Source organism: Corapipo altera, unplaced genomic scaffold, assembly GCF_003945725.1.
Source record: "Corapipo altera isolate COAL_440 unplaced genomic scaffold, ASM394572v1 140b, whole genome shotgun sequence".
Lineage (NCBI taxonomy): Eukaryota > Metazoa > Chordata > Aves > Passeriformes > Pipridae > Corapipo > Corapipo altera.
The window spans coordinates 1337175-1354462 of NW_020884956.1; the positions used below are offsets into that span (position 1 = coordinate 1337175).

Below are 17288 nucleotides of genomic sequence, written 5' to 3' on the forward strand. Positions count from 1 at the left end.
AGAGCAGGCACCTCTCATACTTCTGCTCTCACACATTTGTATAGAATGTGGGGTTTTTTTCCCCATTTCCCTCACATGATAAAAAAAATCCTTAAAATGACACGTGAGCAATCCACAAAAATATTGTTGTGTTGCGTGTGGTGGGTTGTTCAGTTGCCAGAGGTTTTGACTCGTGTATGTACTGCATGATATTAACAGTCTTCAAAAAGTTCATTAACTTTCTAAGCTATCTACTCCAAAAATTGCATTGAGAAATATGGAACATTTGCAAGAAACAATTTGGATACCTCTTCTGCTTCTGGAGATAAACCTCACTAAGTATATCAAAGGTATGAAAAGATTATTTTCCTTGCAGTTTCTTGCATTTTCCTCTGTGGTACTTTATAATTTATTGTAGATCAAGTTGCTCCAGTTGGATTCTTTCAGATACCTTCATTAAGTAATTTTTTCAGGTGTTAAAACGTTTGGTCTAGATTATCAGTTCTTTTAGGGCAGCACAAACCATTTCCTATAGGTCTATAGAGTACTGGGTTCTCAAATCTCTTTTTCTCTGCATTTTAGTGACTTTACATGCAACTACTTATATAAAACAAACTGGCAAAATAAGCAAGTAGTGATTTGTCTCTCCAATGTTTTATGTTAGTTTTAAAAGACTGAATATGAGCTATATCAGTTGCAACTTATTACACAAAGTGTATACAGCTGTTTGGGTAAGTGCATAAGTGCACAGAGGTGTTTATAGGTATATATGCCTACAAGAGAAAACAGCCTTCAGCTGTGCCAGGGGAGGGTCAGGTTGGACAGCAGGAGGAATTTCTCCCTGGAAAGGGTGGTCAGGCCTTGGCAGGGGTTGCCCAGGGAGGTGGTGGAGTCCCCGTCCCTGGAGGTGTCCAAGGAAGGACTGGATATGGCACTGAGTGCTGTGGGACAAGGTAGGCATTGGGCACAGGGTGGACTTGATGATCTTGGAGATCTTTTCCAACCTTAATGATTCTGTGATTCTATGAGATATATATATATATATATATATATATATATGGAAAATAATGTAAACAAACCCAAAAGTCTTGCAAGGTTTCTACTTGTCCTGTGCAGTGATGTTTCAGCTTTACATGCCTGAAGTTCCTGGAGGGCTGGTAGAGACTGGGGTGGCCTATTTTGAGCACAAACATAAGAGAGGAGTCATTATTGTCATTGAGGCACTCCCATTAACTGGCTGATTTAATTGGGATTCCTCTCTGGTCTTCAAAGAAAGGAGGATCCCATGAGAGGACAACTGTCTTCCTCTCTTAGGTAGAGCAGGAAGCTGGTGTAGCAAGGTATCTAATTTAGCCAGTTGTGCCTAAAACTGAGTTGTATGAATAACCCTCCTTTCCTTCTTCCTTACCTTAATCATCATAAACAAGATCATGACAGCATCACAGTATTTCACTACTTAGAGTCAAATAAATTACAGCTGGGAAAGACAAATTACCCTATTAGTTAATCTTCCTGTCTTTCTAGGGTTTTCCCTTAGAATACATTATCCAGCATCCTATGCAAGAGAGTGAACTCTTCAGTGAGGAGGATTCTGTTATTTCCCTTGGGGAGCTATTCCTCCTTGTACAATTTCTCATTGCAAGGAAGCTTTTGTTGTTGTTTTTCTCTTGGCAGAAGATTAAGTGAAGTCTTGTATCTGTGTATTTGTATGGTTCTCATCAGCAGCACATCAGTATTACATCTGTAGCACTCACAAATTTTCTTTCTCATTTCTCCCTCTAGAAATGACTGTATATTGGATTTCTACCATGGATACAGTAGAATGCATTCTGACCTTCCTGTCTCCCAGCATGTCAAGCACAAGTTGCTCATTTTTCCCTTAGTGGACTATTCTGGCCCATATCTCTACCCTTTACCTCTACTTCCATTCATTTTCTGTCACTGAAAGGACTCCACTGGACACTTAAAGAGCAAATATTTTTCTGTTTTTCACATGCTTTCCTTTAAGTGTGGGAAGACCTGAAAAACTCACACGAGACCTCTGTCAGCTGTTCTCAAAGCAGGCCTTAAAGCCCTTCCCTGATGCTGATGTCCTGTGGGCACATGTGACACTTGACACAGCACCATGTGCCAGCAGCATTCCTTCCCATGGTGATTTACAACATGGAATCAGAGAATCAGGGAGTATCCTAAGCTGGGAAGGATCCACAAGGATCATTGAGTCCAGCTGGCCACACAGGACAAACTCTTTGTCTCTCTTTGGTTGTCTGTCTGCATTTCCCTTTCCTGGCACTTGACTCTTGGAGTCTTTGCAGAGAGAACTTTCCTGGGCTGTGAGATCTGATCCATGTATTGAATCTTAAAGCTTTTGCAATAAAGCAGCTATTATTAATAATAAAAACACATTGAAGAACAGTGTAGAAGATAGGGATGAATTAACATATGATCTGCAAAAGAACCCTAAAACTCGTGCAACATACCTACAATATACGGGTGTTTATTTGCATGAACACCAAGCTATGCAATGACATTTTATGTGTGTAATTTGAATATGTTAACAAGTTCTAAAGTGCGTTATACAGATTCCTATTTCATATACATTTTCTTTATTTGGTTAGTGAAACCTCTAATTCATAGATTCTGTGTTTAGAAATGGGTCTGATAGAGAATAATAGAAGATGATAATGCTTGAAACTATGGTTTTGTATTTAAAAACCCAGAAACAATGAAAAACAAATAAGAATAAGTTTCTGCAGCTTTGAGGCAGTAATAATTTACATGTCAAGAAGTTATGCAGGTTTTTATGAGATTATTGCAGTTTTATTCAATAAAAATTTGTTACCATGACAACAACTGTCATGCTACCTGTGAGATTATAGCAAGGAAGGCCAGTGAAGAAAAGGCTTCATTTTGGAAAGAATGCTTATCTGACCTGCTGGAGACAAACAATGCCTTGTTGTGACCACCCCTGACTGCAGGGCTACTATCAGCCCAACTCCAAATCCAGCTAGGGGCTGGAAGCACAGTGATCCTCTTAGGAAAACAAAAGAGTTGGTAAATAATGGCAGGGCTTTGTCATGCAAATAATGCTCTGTTAGGTTGGTAATCAGATCTTTGAATGAAATGGAGATTTCAGCCTGTCAAGATTTGGGAAGATTAGGAGAGAAGGAGTGAATGAGATCAGAAAGGGCATCAGAAAAGAAAATAAAAAAACAACCCAGAAGTCCCTGGGAAGATGAGAAAACATGGTCCCACTAGGTTGCATTATGGTCACATTATTTATTTTCACCAGCCATTACAATCTTTCAACAAAATGGTTGCTTCATTGAATATGGATTCATGTAAATTGCTGGCACCGACTATGCATTACCTCCTCTAGAACATTCAAGTTTGATTTTTGGAGATTTTTTTTTTCCCCAGTACACGCATTTCACTGCCACACCAAAAAAAAATTTGCTTTCCTACTCCCTGTGGCAGCATATGCATTTTTCTTTCTGACTAATGTGCAGAATGTGTACCCTGACTTGCACATAAAAACATAGCCAAAACAACAGAAAAGCACTAGCTGAGCACACACATCTTATTTTTTTATGATGGTTTTTAATCTTAGTTTGCCAGCAAACACAACCTTTCCTACCTAGCCGTATAAAAATACTTTTAGTGTTAATTGTGTCTCTGACTGCTGGCCTGTTGTTAAAAGAAAGTCTGACACTAATGGAGTAAAACAATCAGCACTGGTTAATGGCTAAAGCACAGTAGAAGTGTTCATTAATTAAAATCTGTTGAATCTCTTTGCAGTCCATATTTATGGCGATTAAATCCATAATTAAGGGTCATTAGCATTTCAAAAGTACACCTCAGGAAAAAAACCAGAAAGTTTTTTGCCTAAACATCTTAGAATTTGCCTCATGTATTTAAAAAAAAGGTTTTGGTTTGCATAAGGCAGCATTAGGTACATAAAGAAAAAAAAAAAGAAACAGTGATTATGTTGTTGGGCCAGATTATATAAAACTGCAATATTATTGTAATTAGGACAACAGTGACTTGGACTATAATAGTGGCTTTCTTGTAAAAATGGCACCATTTCAAATTTATAGTCTCTGGCTAAATGAGTTTGTTGTAGCATTGACAAAGAAACAAACACAAGCCAAATGCAGTCAAAATTAAACACAAACACAAACCTTCACTGTTTATTTGCTGGGCAGAACCCAGAATGTTGTTTTTCCAAGAGCATTTACGTAATAAATGCTCTCCCCTGCATTCTTACAGCTTTTCCAGCGCAAGATTTTTATCTTTAAAACTTTAAGCGCATTACGCATGTAAAAAATATTTATGTACGTGTAGTTTATAACTGCAGTGGAGTAAAATCCTGCTTAAATATTGATAATCCAAAGCTTGGAGAGTTCTGCTGTGAGATTGCTTGAATAACAGGCATGGTGGCTGCGAGTTCCTCTTTTTCTGCATCATTTTTCCCCCTCAGGAATCTCTCAGTTCTCCAAACCTTTTGGTGCAGAGGGTTCTGTCACCTGTGGGATTGGAATCAGTTGCTACATCTGAACCCTTAGTGGAACCACTGATGGAGCAACATCACCTGCAGCTGCAGAGGGGACACAGTTTGCTCCTAAATATACTTATTGCCACTGTGAACAGAATAATGTGGCATATTTCACACCTGCAAAAGATTTGATTCAAGGCACAAAGAAAAAAAAAATCAAATTAAAGGTGATCAAATTTAAACTATGCCAAAGCTTAACTAATTTCCATAGTGGAAGCAATTTCTTTAATTTCTGTTTCATGATCATGTACATCTTTCATAAACAATTTTCATCAGTAAGATCGTTGAGAGCAAATTACTGACTTTGAGAGACCTTCTGAGAAGTGTGTGATGGTTGGCAATGAAGTGCTGAGTGTCAGAGACTGGGTGGGTAAGAAGTTGATTTCTAGGAGAAGGGAGAGTATTTTAGTTTTCCATTCCCTTCATTAGTTATATTAGGAGAGATTATTGCATTTCAAGTGACCTGTAAGGGAAAGAAAAAGAAATATGTGCCACTCCCCCCACCTTCTGTGTGTATAAACAATGAATGGGAAAACTGGCATACATATGACACGTGTATTTTTAATATATGTATAAACTTCAGTTGAACTCGGGCCTCAATAAGTGATTAAATTATTTTATATCAGAAGAAAAAAATCTTGATAGCTGAGCATCAGGATTTGAAGCAGTGTTAGGCACTGATTGCCTCTTTTTATTAGGGTGTATTCAACTTTAATATCTAATGAACACTTGGGATAAAGAATGCGCTTATCAAAGAATCAGCAGACCCATTTAAGTTTGGGAATCTTGAAATAAATATCTATAAAAAGTTCTTCAGAAATTCTCAAGTGAAATAAGATAAGAATAGACATTATATACCAAATCTTTCTAAACAAGCAATGTAATTATTTCTGAAGGCCTTTGAAATGAGAGCCAGCTAAGCAAATCAAACACAATCTCCAAGAAGTCAACAGTCTTACTTCTTTATTTTCCTTTGTGTATAAAGTATATAATGGAAAGAAAATGAAACAGCCTAGATAAAATACTCTTACAAAAATTTGTAAGAGTTCTGTGATGAGCCTTATCTTATTCCAGCCCTGCCCCAGTGTAGGATGTTCTGCACAAACCTCTTCTGCCTTTGAAGGTTACAAACCAAAAGTTTTAGGGTGGCAGCCACAGAAACAGGTACATCTCCTGCTGTTTCAGCTTGAATCCAGCTGAAGGAAGCTCTGACCCCCGACATTCCTCTCTGGTGTCCCACACAGCTGAGAACAGCAGGGAATGTTGTGCTGGGGCTGTAGCCTGGATTTGGTGAGAGAGGGGGCACAGCCTGGCTGAGAGATTGCTGTCTGTGGGAACACCAAAGGGCTGCTCTTGTAACTGGTGTAGGACTTGGGAAAGGTGAGCCAACAGAGCCTAAATATGTGGGACAATCCTGTTAGCTGCAGCTTTTCCTGCTCTGGAACTGCTCTGGGCAAGCCATGACAGTGCCTTCTGTTCCCCTGTTCCTGCAACATCCACACTCAAGCTTCCTACAAACTTCCTTGCTGTTGTTCCCTATTTTGTTTATTTTCTGTAGCCTGTGCCGTGGCCTCTGGGTGTGCCCCATGGTTGCTTCCCTGTTACTGTTTGTATTTTCCTATATATGAGGGAGGTCAGTCAGGGTATCACCTATAGGCAGAGGATGCTGTACTTGTCCCAGGGCTGGGGACTACATTTGTGTCACCTGTCCCCTTTATCATTTCCACTCAAACCTCTCAGGCACTGTCTGTGAGTGTCTTGGTGTACAGCAACATCTGTAGTTGGCTGGACAACAAATTTCTGACATTAATTCCCTACAAACCAACCATCATGTTGAGGATAAAGTCCATTTCTCAAGCCTGGTGGCAGGTTAAAGACTTATATTAAAGGTTGGGTATAAGATCACCTTTCAACACCAAATTAAGGTTCAAAACATGAACAGTTTACATGTTTGCAAGAACAGGTTCAGCAAGCATCTCTCAAAGATAAAGACAGTAGCATAATATTCCTTTTCCAAGGGGTGCATCAGCTGCAGGACTACTCTGGACCCTGCTGAGCAGAGGAGGGATTTTCCTGCCAGGTGGGGCTGTGGTGGAACTTGCACAGCAAACTGACCTGCCTCCCTTTGCTGATAATGTCCCCTCTAAGAATGGTTAAATTTACACAAAAATAAATGACCAATACAAACCATAGGCTTTTTTTTTTTCTCTAGTAAGATGTAGTTCTGCAGCCCACATTCCCTTCCCTGGGAATTATCCCATTACTTCCATGCAGCAAACCTACCACAGCTTCAGTCCCAGCAGAACGTGCAGTCCATAAGCAAGGTGTTATCCATCTTCCCAACCCCTACCAGCCCCACATCCTACTCTGATGTTGGAAGTGGCCAGGTGGGAAAGCGTGAAACGGCGTCTCCTGGGTCATATGCAAATTATATCTAAATGTGCAAAGGTTCCTCTAAATAATTTGCATGTGCTGTAACCCACAGGAGTGCCCGGAGCAGTATCAGCTCTGTGCCTACAGGGAAAGAGGGAGAGAGAGCACGGGGCCAGGATGTGCCAAAGGGATCTCCTTCCCCTTTGCTTTCCTGCTCCTGTCCTGAAGTGACCTGTCCTTTGGATTCAGCAGCACACAAAGTGTGAGAAGGCACAGGAGGCATATCCAGGAAGGGGCAGATCTGGGTGGGTGCTGTAATTCTTTTCCATTCTGAGCATAAGAATCGTAATTCAGCCCTTATCCTCCCTCCTGCTCTTGCTGTCTCTCCTCCTGTAGATATTGCCTTTAGATATTGCCTTTATTGTAAGCCCAATTAATGCAATCATACTTTTATTTCAGCCAAAAAAAAGGTCTCTGCAGCAACCTTAATGCAACCAACTGAATTTCGTTCCATTTTGCGTCTTACAGCAACTGAAAGTGCTACATTGCCTTAAAAAATAAAATGGGCAATTTTCTTTAATTTTTTTCTATTTATTTTTGACAGAGTATGGAATTTATAACTCTGGCTAGACAATGACCCCCTGAGTGGCAGAGGCTCATTTCAGAGGCAATAGTTGTTGTCCTAACTCTGTCACTGTGGCCACATCAAATCATTATCATGGCTGCAAGCCAAGAGAAGAAAAAAGAATCCTTTTTATTATTGTTGTTCAGTGTGGTCTCTGTAACTTGGCAAGGTTCTTTCAAATGTGAAATTGTGTTTTAAATGCAACATATTATATTTATTATTAACCTTCTATTTCGTATCCCTTTGATATGATTCCTTTGCAAGTGCTTGAAGTCTACACAGATCTATCAGGTATCTTTAAATGCATTCTACAAAGAAACCTTAAATAATACAGATACTAAAAGGGTATTTGTTTTACCCAGAAATTCAGGCTGCTGGCATATATCAGCTTGAAGGCAAAATGTTTTGTCTCTGTTCCACAAGTAACGTTTTAACTGGTTACTGATGGTTTTTATTTCTTACTATTGTTGCACAGCTAACAAGGAAATGAATTTTTGTTTCACATTAGTTTCTGAGAAATATATGCAAATCTCTAGTGAGTGTAAACATTAATTGTGTTCATTCTTTCTGTTTAGGCACCTTTGTTACTAAAGTAACAGCTACGGATGCAGATGACCCAGTGTATGGGAATAGTGCCAAGCTGGTTTATAGCATTCTGGAAGGACAGCCTTACTTCTCCATTGAGCCACACACAGGTAGGTGACCTGGAATGGGAGTCCCTGGGTTATGAAATTACTTTGAGCTGCACCAGGAGAGGCTTAGGTTGGGCATAGGAAAACTATCTTCGTGGAAAGGGCTGCCCAGCCCTGTGACAGAGTCACCATCCCTGGGGGTTTAAAGCTGTGAGGATGTGGCACTTGGGGACATGGTTTAATGCTGGGCTTGGCAGTGTGGGTGTGTTTGGACTCCATGATCTTAAAGGTCTTTTCCAGTGGAAACAATTCCAGGACTGTATTTATACAGGTGTCCATCCCGTGCCTCTCCTGTATCCCATGCAGCAATCAGAGAGTGTGGGTGTCCGTCAGCATCACCCAGGGGTGACAGGGTCTAACCTGGGTTCCCTCAGAGTCTGATCCTCTGACAAGAGAAAGGAAAAATATGGGTTAATGACAATAAGGGTGATGGTAAAATTCCAGAAGTTACCAAAGCAAAACTGAAGGCAGAGAAAGAGCTGTGTGTGACTTATAACTGATCAGGGATTTTAAGGCTTGGCCCAGGGAATTTAATGAGCATAATGTAATTTTCAATATGAGACTATAGTGTTTCCACTTAAAGCAAGTACAGTTTAGCTTGGGAATTCTAGTGAATATGTTTTGTGTTTCCATTAAAATTATTTTTCTTTTTTACTCGGGTGGATCAATCTGGGGAGAGAAAGAGCATCATACTGAGTGTTGTTGTGGAGTTTTATGAGCATGCATTTAGGATGACTTTATTTCTCTGTGGTTTTATAGTCTTGCAAGTCATCTGAAAGAAGTGCCAATAAATCCATTCCCACTTGTTTTCTGGACATATGTCGTACTTACAGTAAATTCATTTAAGTTATGTCTAAAAAGTGTTTTTTAAAGTAATTTGATATTATTTCTGATATTCTTTCACTTGTTACTAGAAGCTCTTTTTAATCACTGTGAGTCAAGCAGTTGTGATCTCCTAAGGAGAAGAAATCTAAAACTCATTTTAAAACATGCAAAAAACCTCCTGAATTTGTATAACTGTAAAGGATTAAAGCAGGAATAAAAATTCTTCTTCTCATGCAGATTAACTAAATTATAAAATAAATGCTAGGAGAAATCATTAAAGGATGCTTTTAACAGATCAAGTGTACTATGTTTTCTCACCAACATTGAACACAGTACTCTCGTGCTCTTTAAAATCTGGAATGTCTTTAAATTTTTCTGGTGAAATTACATGGAAAAAACTATTTGCCATTCCTGGAAATTCCTTAACTTGTGGGGACTTCATGTAAATAGTGTACATCAATAATATTAATAGATTAATGGATTAATCCATCAATAATATTAATAGATTAATGGATTAATCCATTAAAGTTTTTTCTTCTGGTTGAAGGACAACTCTCCTAAAAATGAAAGTGACCTCCAGAATGTGATTCAGTCTTTTTTGTATTGCATGTAAAATAGAGTTTTACAAAGAATAACTCCAGCATAGTACAGTGGGAGAAGAGCAGCTTGTTCCAAAAATAAGTATATCAAGAGAGAGTTACTGGTGAAGCCCCTTAGTTCCTGCTGGCTGAGTTGTCACAAGTCATGTGGAAATATAACTCTGACCAGACCTCTGACCATGAAGTGTCAAAGGATACTGTTTGATTCCTTTAATATTACAAATTATTGCATGCAGTGATGACTGGCATCACCTAATTAGAGGGGAATTGGCTGTAGGATTTTTCTCAGTTTCTATTAGGGAAAGTTAGTGCCTTAGCACGAGAACACCTCAGCTTTCCTAAAGGAGCTGAGAAATGTATTCTCCACCTACACAGAAGATTTTTCACTTCTTTCACAGAAAAATACACTGAAAGAAATATTCCAAATGTTAAAAAATGTTTGATTTTACTCGAGTTTCTGATTTGTATTGCATTAAAACCTATTGCTTAATCCAAAGAAGTAAGTATTCCTCAAGTAGGAAAATTGTTTCCATTATTGTGGAACTCCAGACAGAACTCCAAGGCTTCCTGGTGAACCTGAAAATCCTGATTTTTCTCCTGTTTCACTAGCATTAATTCCCCCCTCCCACCTTCATTTCCAGTCACAAATATTCCTTTACATAGCAGCTCAGTTACCATGAAAACGACATTTTAGTTTCTGAGGGGAATTTATTCATAAAAATTCACCTGTGGCCGCAGTCCCTGAGCAAGTGGCTTCATGTTGAGGAGCTGCTTGTGAATCAACAAATGGTTTGAGATTCCCCATTCTTCTAGATCAAAGGAGGACATCAATTATATTCGTCTCTAAACCATTTCCACTGGGTGAGTTTGTGTTTCTTTACCATCTCTATGCACTGGCCTCCACCCACAGTGGAACCACCCCCCTACTCTCACAGCTACCACCAAACAGCACACATTTGTTTGTTTGGAAACAACAAATATACATGAAATTCTAGTCATTAAGTCAACCAGACACAAGAAGTTATGTGGAAAGTGCAGTCACATGTCACTCAGGGTGAAAAAGACTGTTCTAAACCAAAATGTCCAAAGCAAATAGAAAGTGTGTAAGTGTTTCATTGTTTCTTTCAGTTTATCCCACGTTAGCAGTGTGAACCATCTCAGCTTTTAGTAACTAAGCCAGGAAAACACATTCTCTTGCACATTTGTATGTAGTACTTGGGACCCTCAGGGAAAGTTTTCTTGTAGGAAGATGTTTGGAGACTGTTGTGACAGTGTAAAACTGAAGCAGAACAGGTGTAGCAATGTTTACCCGACACAAATCAAACCCGAAGCTCATCCTCCAAGCCTGGTAGGTATTTTAGGGTCTGGGCTTGACTGGGATTCTTTTTGGGGGGTGGGAGGGGACGTGGATGTGTGTATGGCTGCGTTTTCTCTGTGGTTGCATTTCATCAGAGCCCCTGCTGAGTTGAAAACCTATTAAATTAATTTGAAAAAGAATTGTTCCTGAACACAGATCTTGTGTCTTTCCCAAAATGGAATCACTATTTTAAGAAATGGACTATGTGAAAGTCATCCACTGAAGAGTGTAAATATTTTCTATCATTCATGGGAGCGTATCAAATGTTATCAAAAGTATAGCTGTTTAGAGCTGATTTACTCACTGTTTTTATAAATGACTGGCCTCTTTTTATCTTTGTTTATTAGAAACTAAGAGTAAATTTAGATGTGTGCAGCTACCAGCACGAGGGCAGCCACAGTAGGCTGTACTGTCTCTACATTTTTTAATTTCCTGGCTCAGAGTAAGGATTGTCTGACCTTACTGCTCTGTTTCAATGGTATGTGGAGAACCAACCATCGGGAATAATCCCAGCTGTGCCTCCTGACTGCTCTGCCTTCTGTAGCACCTGAACAAAAAGAGGGAGCAAAGGTGTGGGATGTGGTTTCATACCTATGGTAGAAAGGATTGTCACACCTGAGGGCAAATGTGAGGAAAGCATTGCTTACTCTTCTGCTCCTTGGTTCCTACTGACTTGTCAGTAAGTGGGTGTAGTCCTCACCTGAATCACACTCGAGGTTGAAACTCTGACATTACTCTCAACCTCCTGACTGAAACAATTCTATAATGCTGGGCACACAGAAATAAGTACCTGTGAGTGACCCGTGAAACAATAATTTTCCATTACCTGAGATGAAAAATGCATATACTGCTGCAGTTTTGGTTCTCAGTTTCTTCTCTGTGAGTTATAGACACATGAAAGGAGGTAATTCAGAAGTTATTTTTCACTCAGTGCTCTGAATATGGCTTAGGGTAAATGCTTTTTTGATGGCTTGTTCTAAATATTTTTTGCTTTTCACAGGTGAATTTTAATATGACCACTGGTTTGGTGGGTAGAGGGTAGATATAAATAATACATGACAATAATACAGATTTAGATTTTTCTGTGAGAGTTAAAACTTGTGACAACATCAGAATGGTAACAAAACTCATGATAGACTGGAATACATTCCTTGTATCATTATTGTTACATCTCACTAACTGATGTCAGGCTTCCTGCCTACTGTGTTTTATTTATAAAGGTATGTCAGCTGTGTGGATTCTCTCATAATCCAAATTATGACAATCCAAATGCCTGAAAAGGGGGTTCCTTAAGGCTGCTAAAAGTAGCTGGAGTACACTTCTCACTTTTAAGCTTTTTCAAGGATATTAAATCATGACTGTCAGCTTTAAAATAAGATTATCATAATGGGACGTAATATGAAGTGACACTGTGTTCTACAATACAGGGATGGCAGAGGAAATACATTTTCAGCTGTGTCTGACTTATTTACATTTCACATGAGCTTAAATTATGTCACTCCTACACATATCTGAAATAAAGCTCCATGAACAAGGCAAATTACACCCAACGCCCTCCTGCACTGGGAAGCACATGGGATTAGTCAGGCACAGACCTTTACTACGTGTGAGAAAACACATTTCAAACTGGGCTATGGCCCTTTGGTACAAAACCAAGGCTCAGGTTACTGCAACTGAGATGAATAGAAGAGCCAGGAGAACTAGAAAGCTGAAGACTCTCCTGATAAATGTGGGTATTTTTACAGAGAGTGAAAAATCAACTCTTTTTCCTATATCTGCTTTAACTTGCAGTTGAAAGTGCACATGTTTTAACCAACAGAGCTTTTAATGATTTAGTGTGTGGCCCTCTCTGGTCCACAGTGTTGAACCCTGTAGTTCTGAAATCAGAACTTAAATGAACAGGTCTGGGAAAAATGAAAATTGCATTCAGCAGAAGTCAGGTTTGAATCTTTTTTAATTTACAGTCCAGCAGAATAAAAAGAAACAAGAGAACAAGAGGGTAAACAGAAGCAACTTTTCAGTTATTGACATTTTTGTGATGTTACAGAGTGTTTCTTCTACCTGGTTGGTAATGTCCAGTTCATTAGCAATGGTACAGCACAAGGTGCCCTCAGAATATTGTGTGTAGGACTGATAAGACCAGTCATCATAAAAAAAGCCTGCTGAGATACCAAGGACGGTTCAAAGCAGCGTAGCTGAGGTCAGAAGCATATTACTCATAATGAAAGATTGATTGAACTTAATTTGTATAAACTGGATAAAAGGTGATTAAAGAAGGATATGAAATCACTACACAAATATTTGAGAGGTGTTAATAAAAGAGAGACATGGGAACTGTTTCTGTAGTTACTCGTGATAAAATGACAAGGCAGCGTTTCAGACTGGAGGGAGACGGGAAAGCAGTGCTGGTACAGGAAGGACTCTGCAACTGTACAGGGAAAGTAATGAGCTGCTGGGAGCAGAACTCACTCGTGTTCAACAGAGCCTTTCTAAACAGTGCAGCTTCTAAATACTTTAGATTTAAAGCCTCGTGGGATTAGTGTAGAGAGAGAACTTGTTTGACATGAGTCAGAGTGTGGATTGAACTGCTGCTTTCTAGCTCGCTTTATTGACTAGTGCTGCTGCCACATCCTTGCCAGTTACCACAGATTTAAAGTAAGTAAACTTCTAACTGCAAAAATGAAAAGAGGCATGATGTAGGATGTTTAGGTGTTGTTCTGTCTTAGCAAGAGAGGTGAAGGAACTCCTTTTTATAGAATCATAGAGTGATAGAATGGTTGGATTGGAAAAGGGACCTTAAAGATCATCTCATTCCAACCCCCTGCCAAGGACAGGGACATCTTCCACTAGAACCAGGCAGGTCCATGCAGCCCAGACAGCAACATTCCCAAGGCAGCAGAAAGGTTCCAGCAAATTCAGGGATTTTTAGAGTTTATCACTGATCGCTGCTGTTGCAGCACCTTCAGCTCTGGCTTGACAGCATTTGATGTGCTTGGGCACAGGGCTGAAATCAGAGCCTGTGTTCAAGCCAGTGGGATTCCTTTCTTGTCTTTGTACACTGAGCAGACTGTGCAACCCGAGGAGTTGCATTGAGGTGTTTGTACAGAGAGTCTCTGGTGGCTCTGCGAGTTGTCTTGGTGACAGCCCATTAGGAGAGTGGGACTGACACAGAACACGGACCTGAGGGTCAGTCCCACCGCTCCTGCTTTTAGTTAGAACCATAAAGAGCAATTATTAGAGATGAGGTGCTTGGATTGAGCCCTTCAGTAGCAGCAAGAGCTGTCTTTTCAGATTAATAAAGGAAGTATAAAATCACTGCAGAGATGTTTGAAAGCAGTTATGATGGTCTGGAGCTGATAAAGCTGAGTGGCTTAAGATTAAGGCAGATTGGCATTTGGGAAAAAAGTGGTATCTGCTTCTAGAGTTTATCAAATAATGACAGTAACAAAAAAGCTGATGCTACACGTGTTTCTTGCATTTCAGAGTAATACCTGTATCATTTTAGAAAGCTAGTGGGGTAGTTTGAACTTGACTGTTCCTCACACTGAGTTAGGAAAATGGGCAACAGATCTAAATAATGTTGTGCTTCAAGAGCCTGAATTAGAGAGAGGAATTTGAACTACACAGCTGGAGCTGGAAAGCACCTGAAAAAGAATCCAAGGCTACTTTCTGTAAAGTGTCTAGTGTAATCATAGCTATTAGAGGATCGTTACAAATAAAATCCTGAGGAAACAAGGTCATAAATGCAGTGCAAAATGTCTATTTACTGCATTCAGTCTCAGTTGTTGAGAGGGTGATACTTTCACCATGTCACTGAAATGGCCCCAGGGAAAAGGAGATGGCTGGTAAATAGAGATTATAGCTTTTTACCCAGTCAATGAAACCCAGACACAAGTTCACCTGAATTAAAACATTTAATATTCTAATAGGTGTTATCCAGTCATATCCTATATTATATACTTCTAGCAGAATGCACACAGTGAAAGGTAGGTTGTGTTATTTCACATTCAATGGCAAATTGAATGGCATGATCAGAAAACACAAAACTGGCAGTAATACGGGCTGAAAAAGAAAATACAATAGATGGGAGGTTACACAAGAAACAAGAATTAATATAGCTATATTCAAACTTCATCTCACAGTTCAAAAAAACCTGCTGTCTTCCTCATAAAACTTTCCAAAATAAGTATTAAAATAAAATATGTACACTATTAGCTTCTCTATTAAAAATACAAAAATGGCACAGAATCCCTCAACAGAAAATGGTATAATATAGTATTTGATTCTCCACCTAGTCATTATTTTTACTGTGTCTAATGTTTTCGATTTGAAATATATCTATATCTTAGTGTAGTTCAGACAACTCCTGGAATTGATAATTTTTATAGAAAGTTAGACAACTTTACCAGAGATTGCAGATATTTTTTCTTGTCTTGCTGAAACAAAAATCCTAAGGCAGTAGAACTAAACAAGGGATTAGAATATATGATGATAATTCTTATTAAAGAGATTATGGTGAGGGTAATTAGAATTAAAACCAGAGGATCAGTATTCTTGTATCACATCAGCGAAGTACTATATTTTTTCAGATTTGGAATGAAGTTAGTTGTGATCTATTCATTTTTTAGGATTGATGGTACAAGTTTTCCATAGATCTCTACGTGAAACTTTTTTAAGGACTACTAAAACATCGCTGAGGTCAGTGTGCTTGACAGGAATACAAAGAATGCTTCTCACGGCTCTCTGAAGAAATTGCAAGATTGATTTTTCAGGAGTTTGGGTCCTAAAAGACTGTTCTATTTAATAAGAATCTCCACCAAAATTTTAGCACGGAAGGAAGATCAAAGCAATTACTGAGCTCTTCCAAAATGATGTAGGGAAAGTTCCAAAGTGTGCAAGTTGAAATAGCAGGAAGTCTTCAACAAACACGTGAGATGAATGAGATGCTTAAGAAAGGCTTTTCAGGGCCAGATTCCAATTTTGCATAGTGCCTGCTTGGTTTTGTTCCATGTTCTCAATTATTATTATGTATAATTTTATAGCATTTCCATAAAGACATCCTTAAAAAATGGAGAGAAAAATGAAAGCCAGATCCTTATTTCTTTTGCTTCTTTTGATTCTCCTCTTTCTCTTCGTGAACTACAGCCTCTGACACGTTACTTCTTTTCCCCTGGTCCTTTTCAGTGTGAGACAGTGTATATTCTTCCAAACAGGTTTTTGATAGTAGTCCACAGGGGTGCATTTTAACTGATTCAAGTTGTGAGGCAGATTGTGCAAATTGCTCAGTGTGTGCAGTTAAGGCCACTGCAAAAGTAAATCCCCTTCTGCAGCTGTTTTATTTGCCATTGAGCAGTGTGACACCAATGGCTGTTTAGGAAAAGCAACTCAGCCAAAAAAAAAAAAAAAGAATAAAAAATAGGTACTTCCAATATTGGGGGTTTTCATTCTTGAAAGGAATAAATTGCTTCTTGACTCCTTTACCTTCCAACCTGCTTCCTGATCTTTCCCGCTTGAGGCAAAGGATCTGTAGGAAAATTCTGATGCAGGTTTCTGTTTAGTGGTTGTACTACATGCCCATTGAATGTTTTCATAAGACAAGGTTTGTGCAATATTTTAGGCTGCATAGAGACAAAGCCTTAGCTTAGACATTATGAAGGGAGGAAACCTCTAGTGAAAACTGAGTGCCCTTTCCCTCCAAAGGATCAGGTTTATCCCTTCCCACTCTTGACAGATGATTGACTGATAGATTCTTGAAAACTTATGGGAATGAGAATACTAGAAACTCTACAGGCAGCCCTTTCTGTCAATACTTGCCTTCTCCTTTAGAGAGTGGTCCCCTAATGATTAACTGAAATCTCTCTTGGTGCAGTTGAAACCCAATTTGTGGTGTATGTTTTAGGCCTGTGATTTCTTCTCTTATACCCAGTGCAAAAGAAGAGTGGTTCCCAGTATTTTTTACATATTTCCTCCTTTCCCTGGCTGTATAAATCAACACTTTTCAAAACTGGGCACAGCAGTCCAGCTGCAGCCTTACCTGTATGAGTGAAGTGGAAGGATAATTCCACAGCTCTTCCGTATAACATGTTAACAAACATACCAGGAAATGTTTGAGCACTTTTATCAGCACTCAGCTCATTTTGACTCCACATTCTCTTCTGTCTTGTGAGTCATCTGCTCTATTGTAATTGGGAAGTTAATTGTTTCCCCCCATGCAAAATGCTCTTCACTTGCCAACTGGAGTTGCATCCTGCTATTTTAGACCATCCAAATTGTGAAAATTGTT

The 17288-nt window shown here is 39.1% G+C and overlaps 1 protein-coding gene across 3 annotated transcripts in view; it reads left to right on the plus strand.

Moving 5' to 3' along the window:
* The window catches only part of CDH8 (cadherin 8), a 154430-nt gene that overhangs the window by 66337 nt on the left and 70805 nt on the right, over window positions 1-17288 (plus strand). For all 3 annotated transcript variants that reach the window (XM_027663736.1, XM_027663734.1, XM_027663735.1), the window contains one exon: window positions 8108-8227. In XM_027663736.1, coding sequence (XP_027519537.1) covers window positions 8108-8227 — 120 coding nt within the window. The remainder of the gene's footprint in view (window positions 1-8107; window positions 8228-17288) is intronic.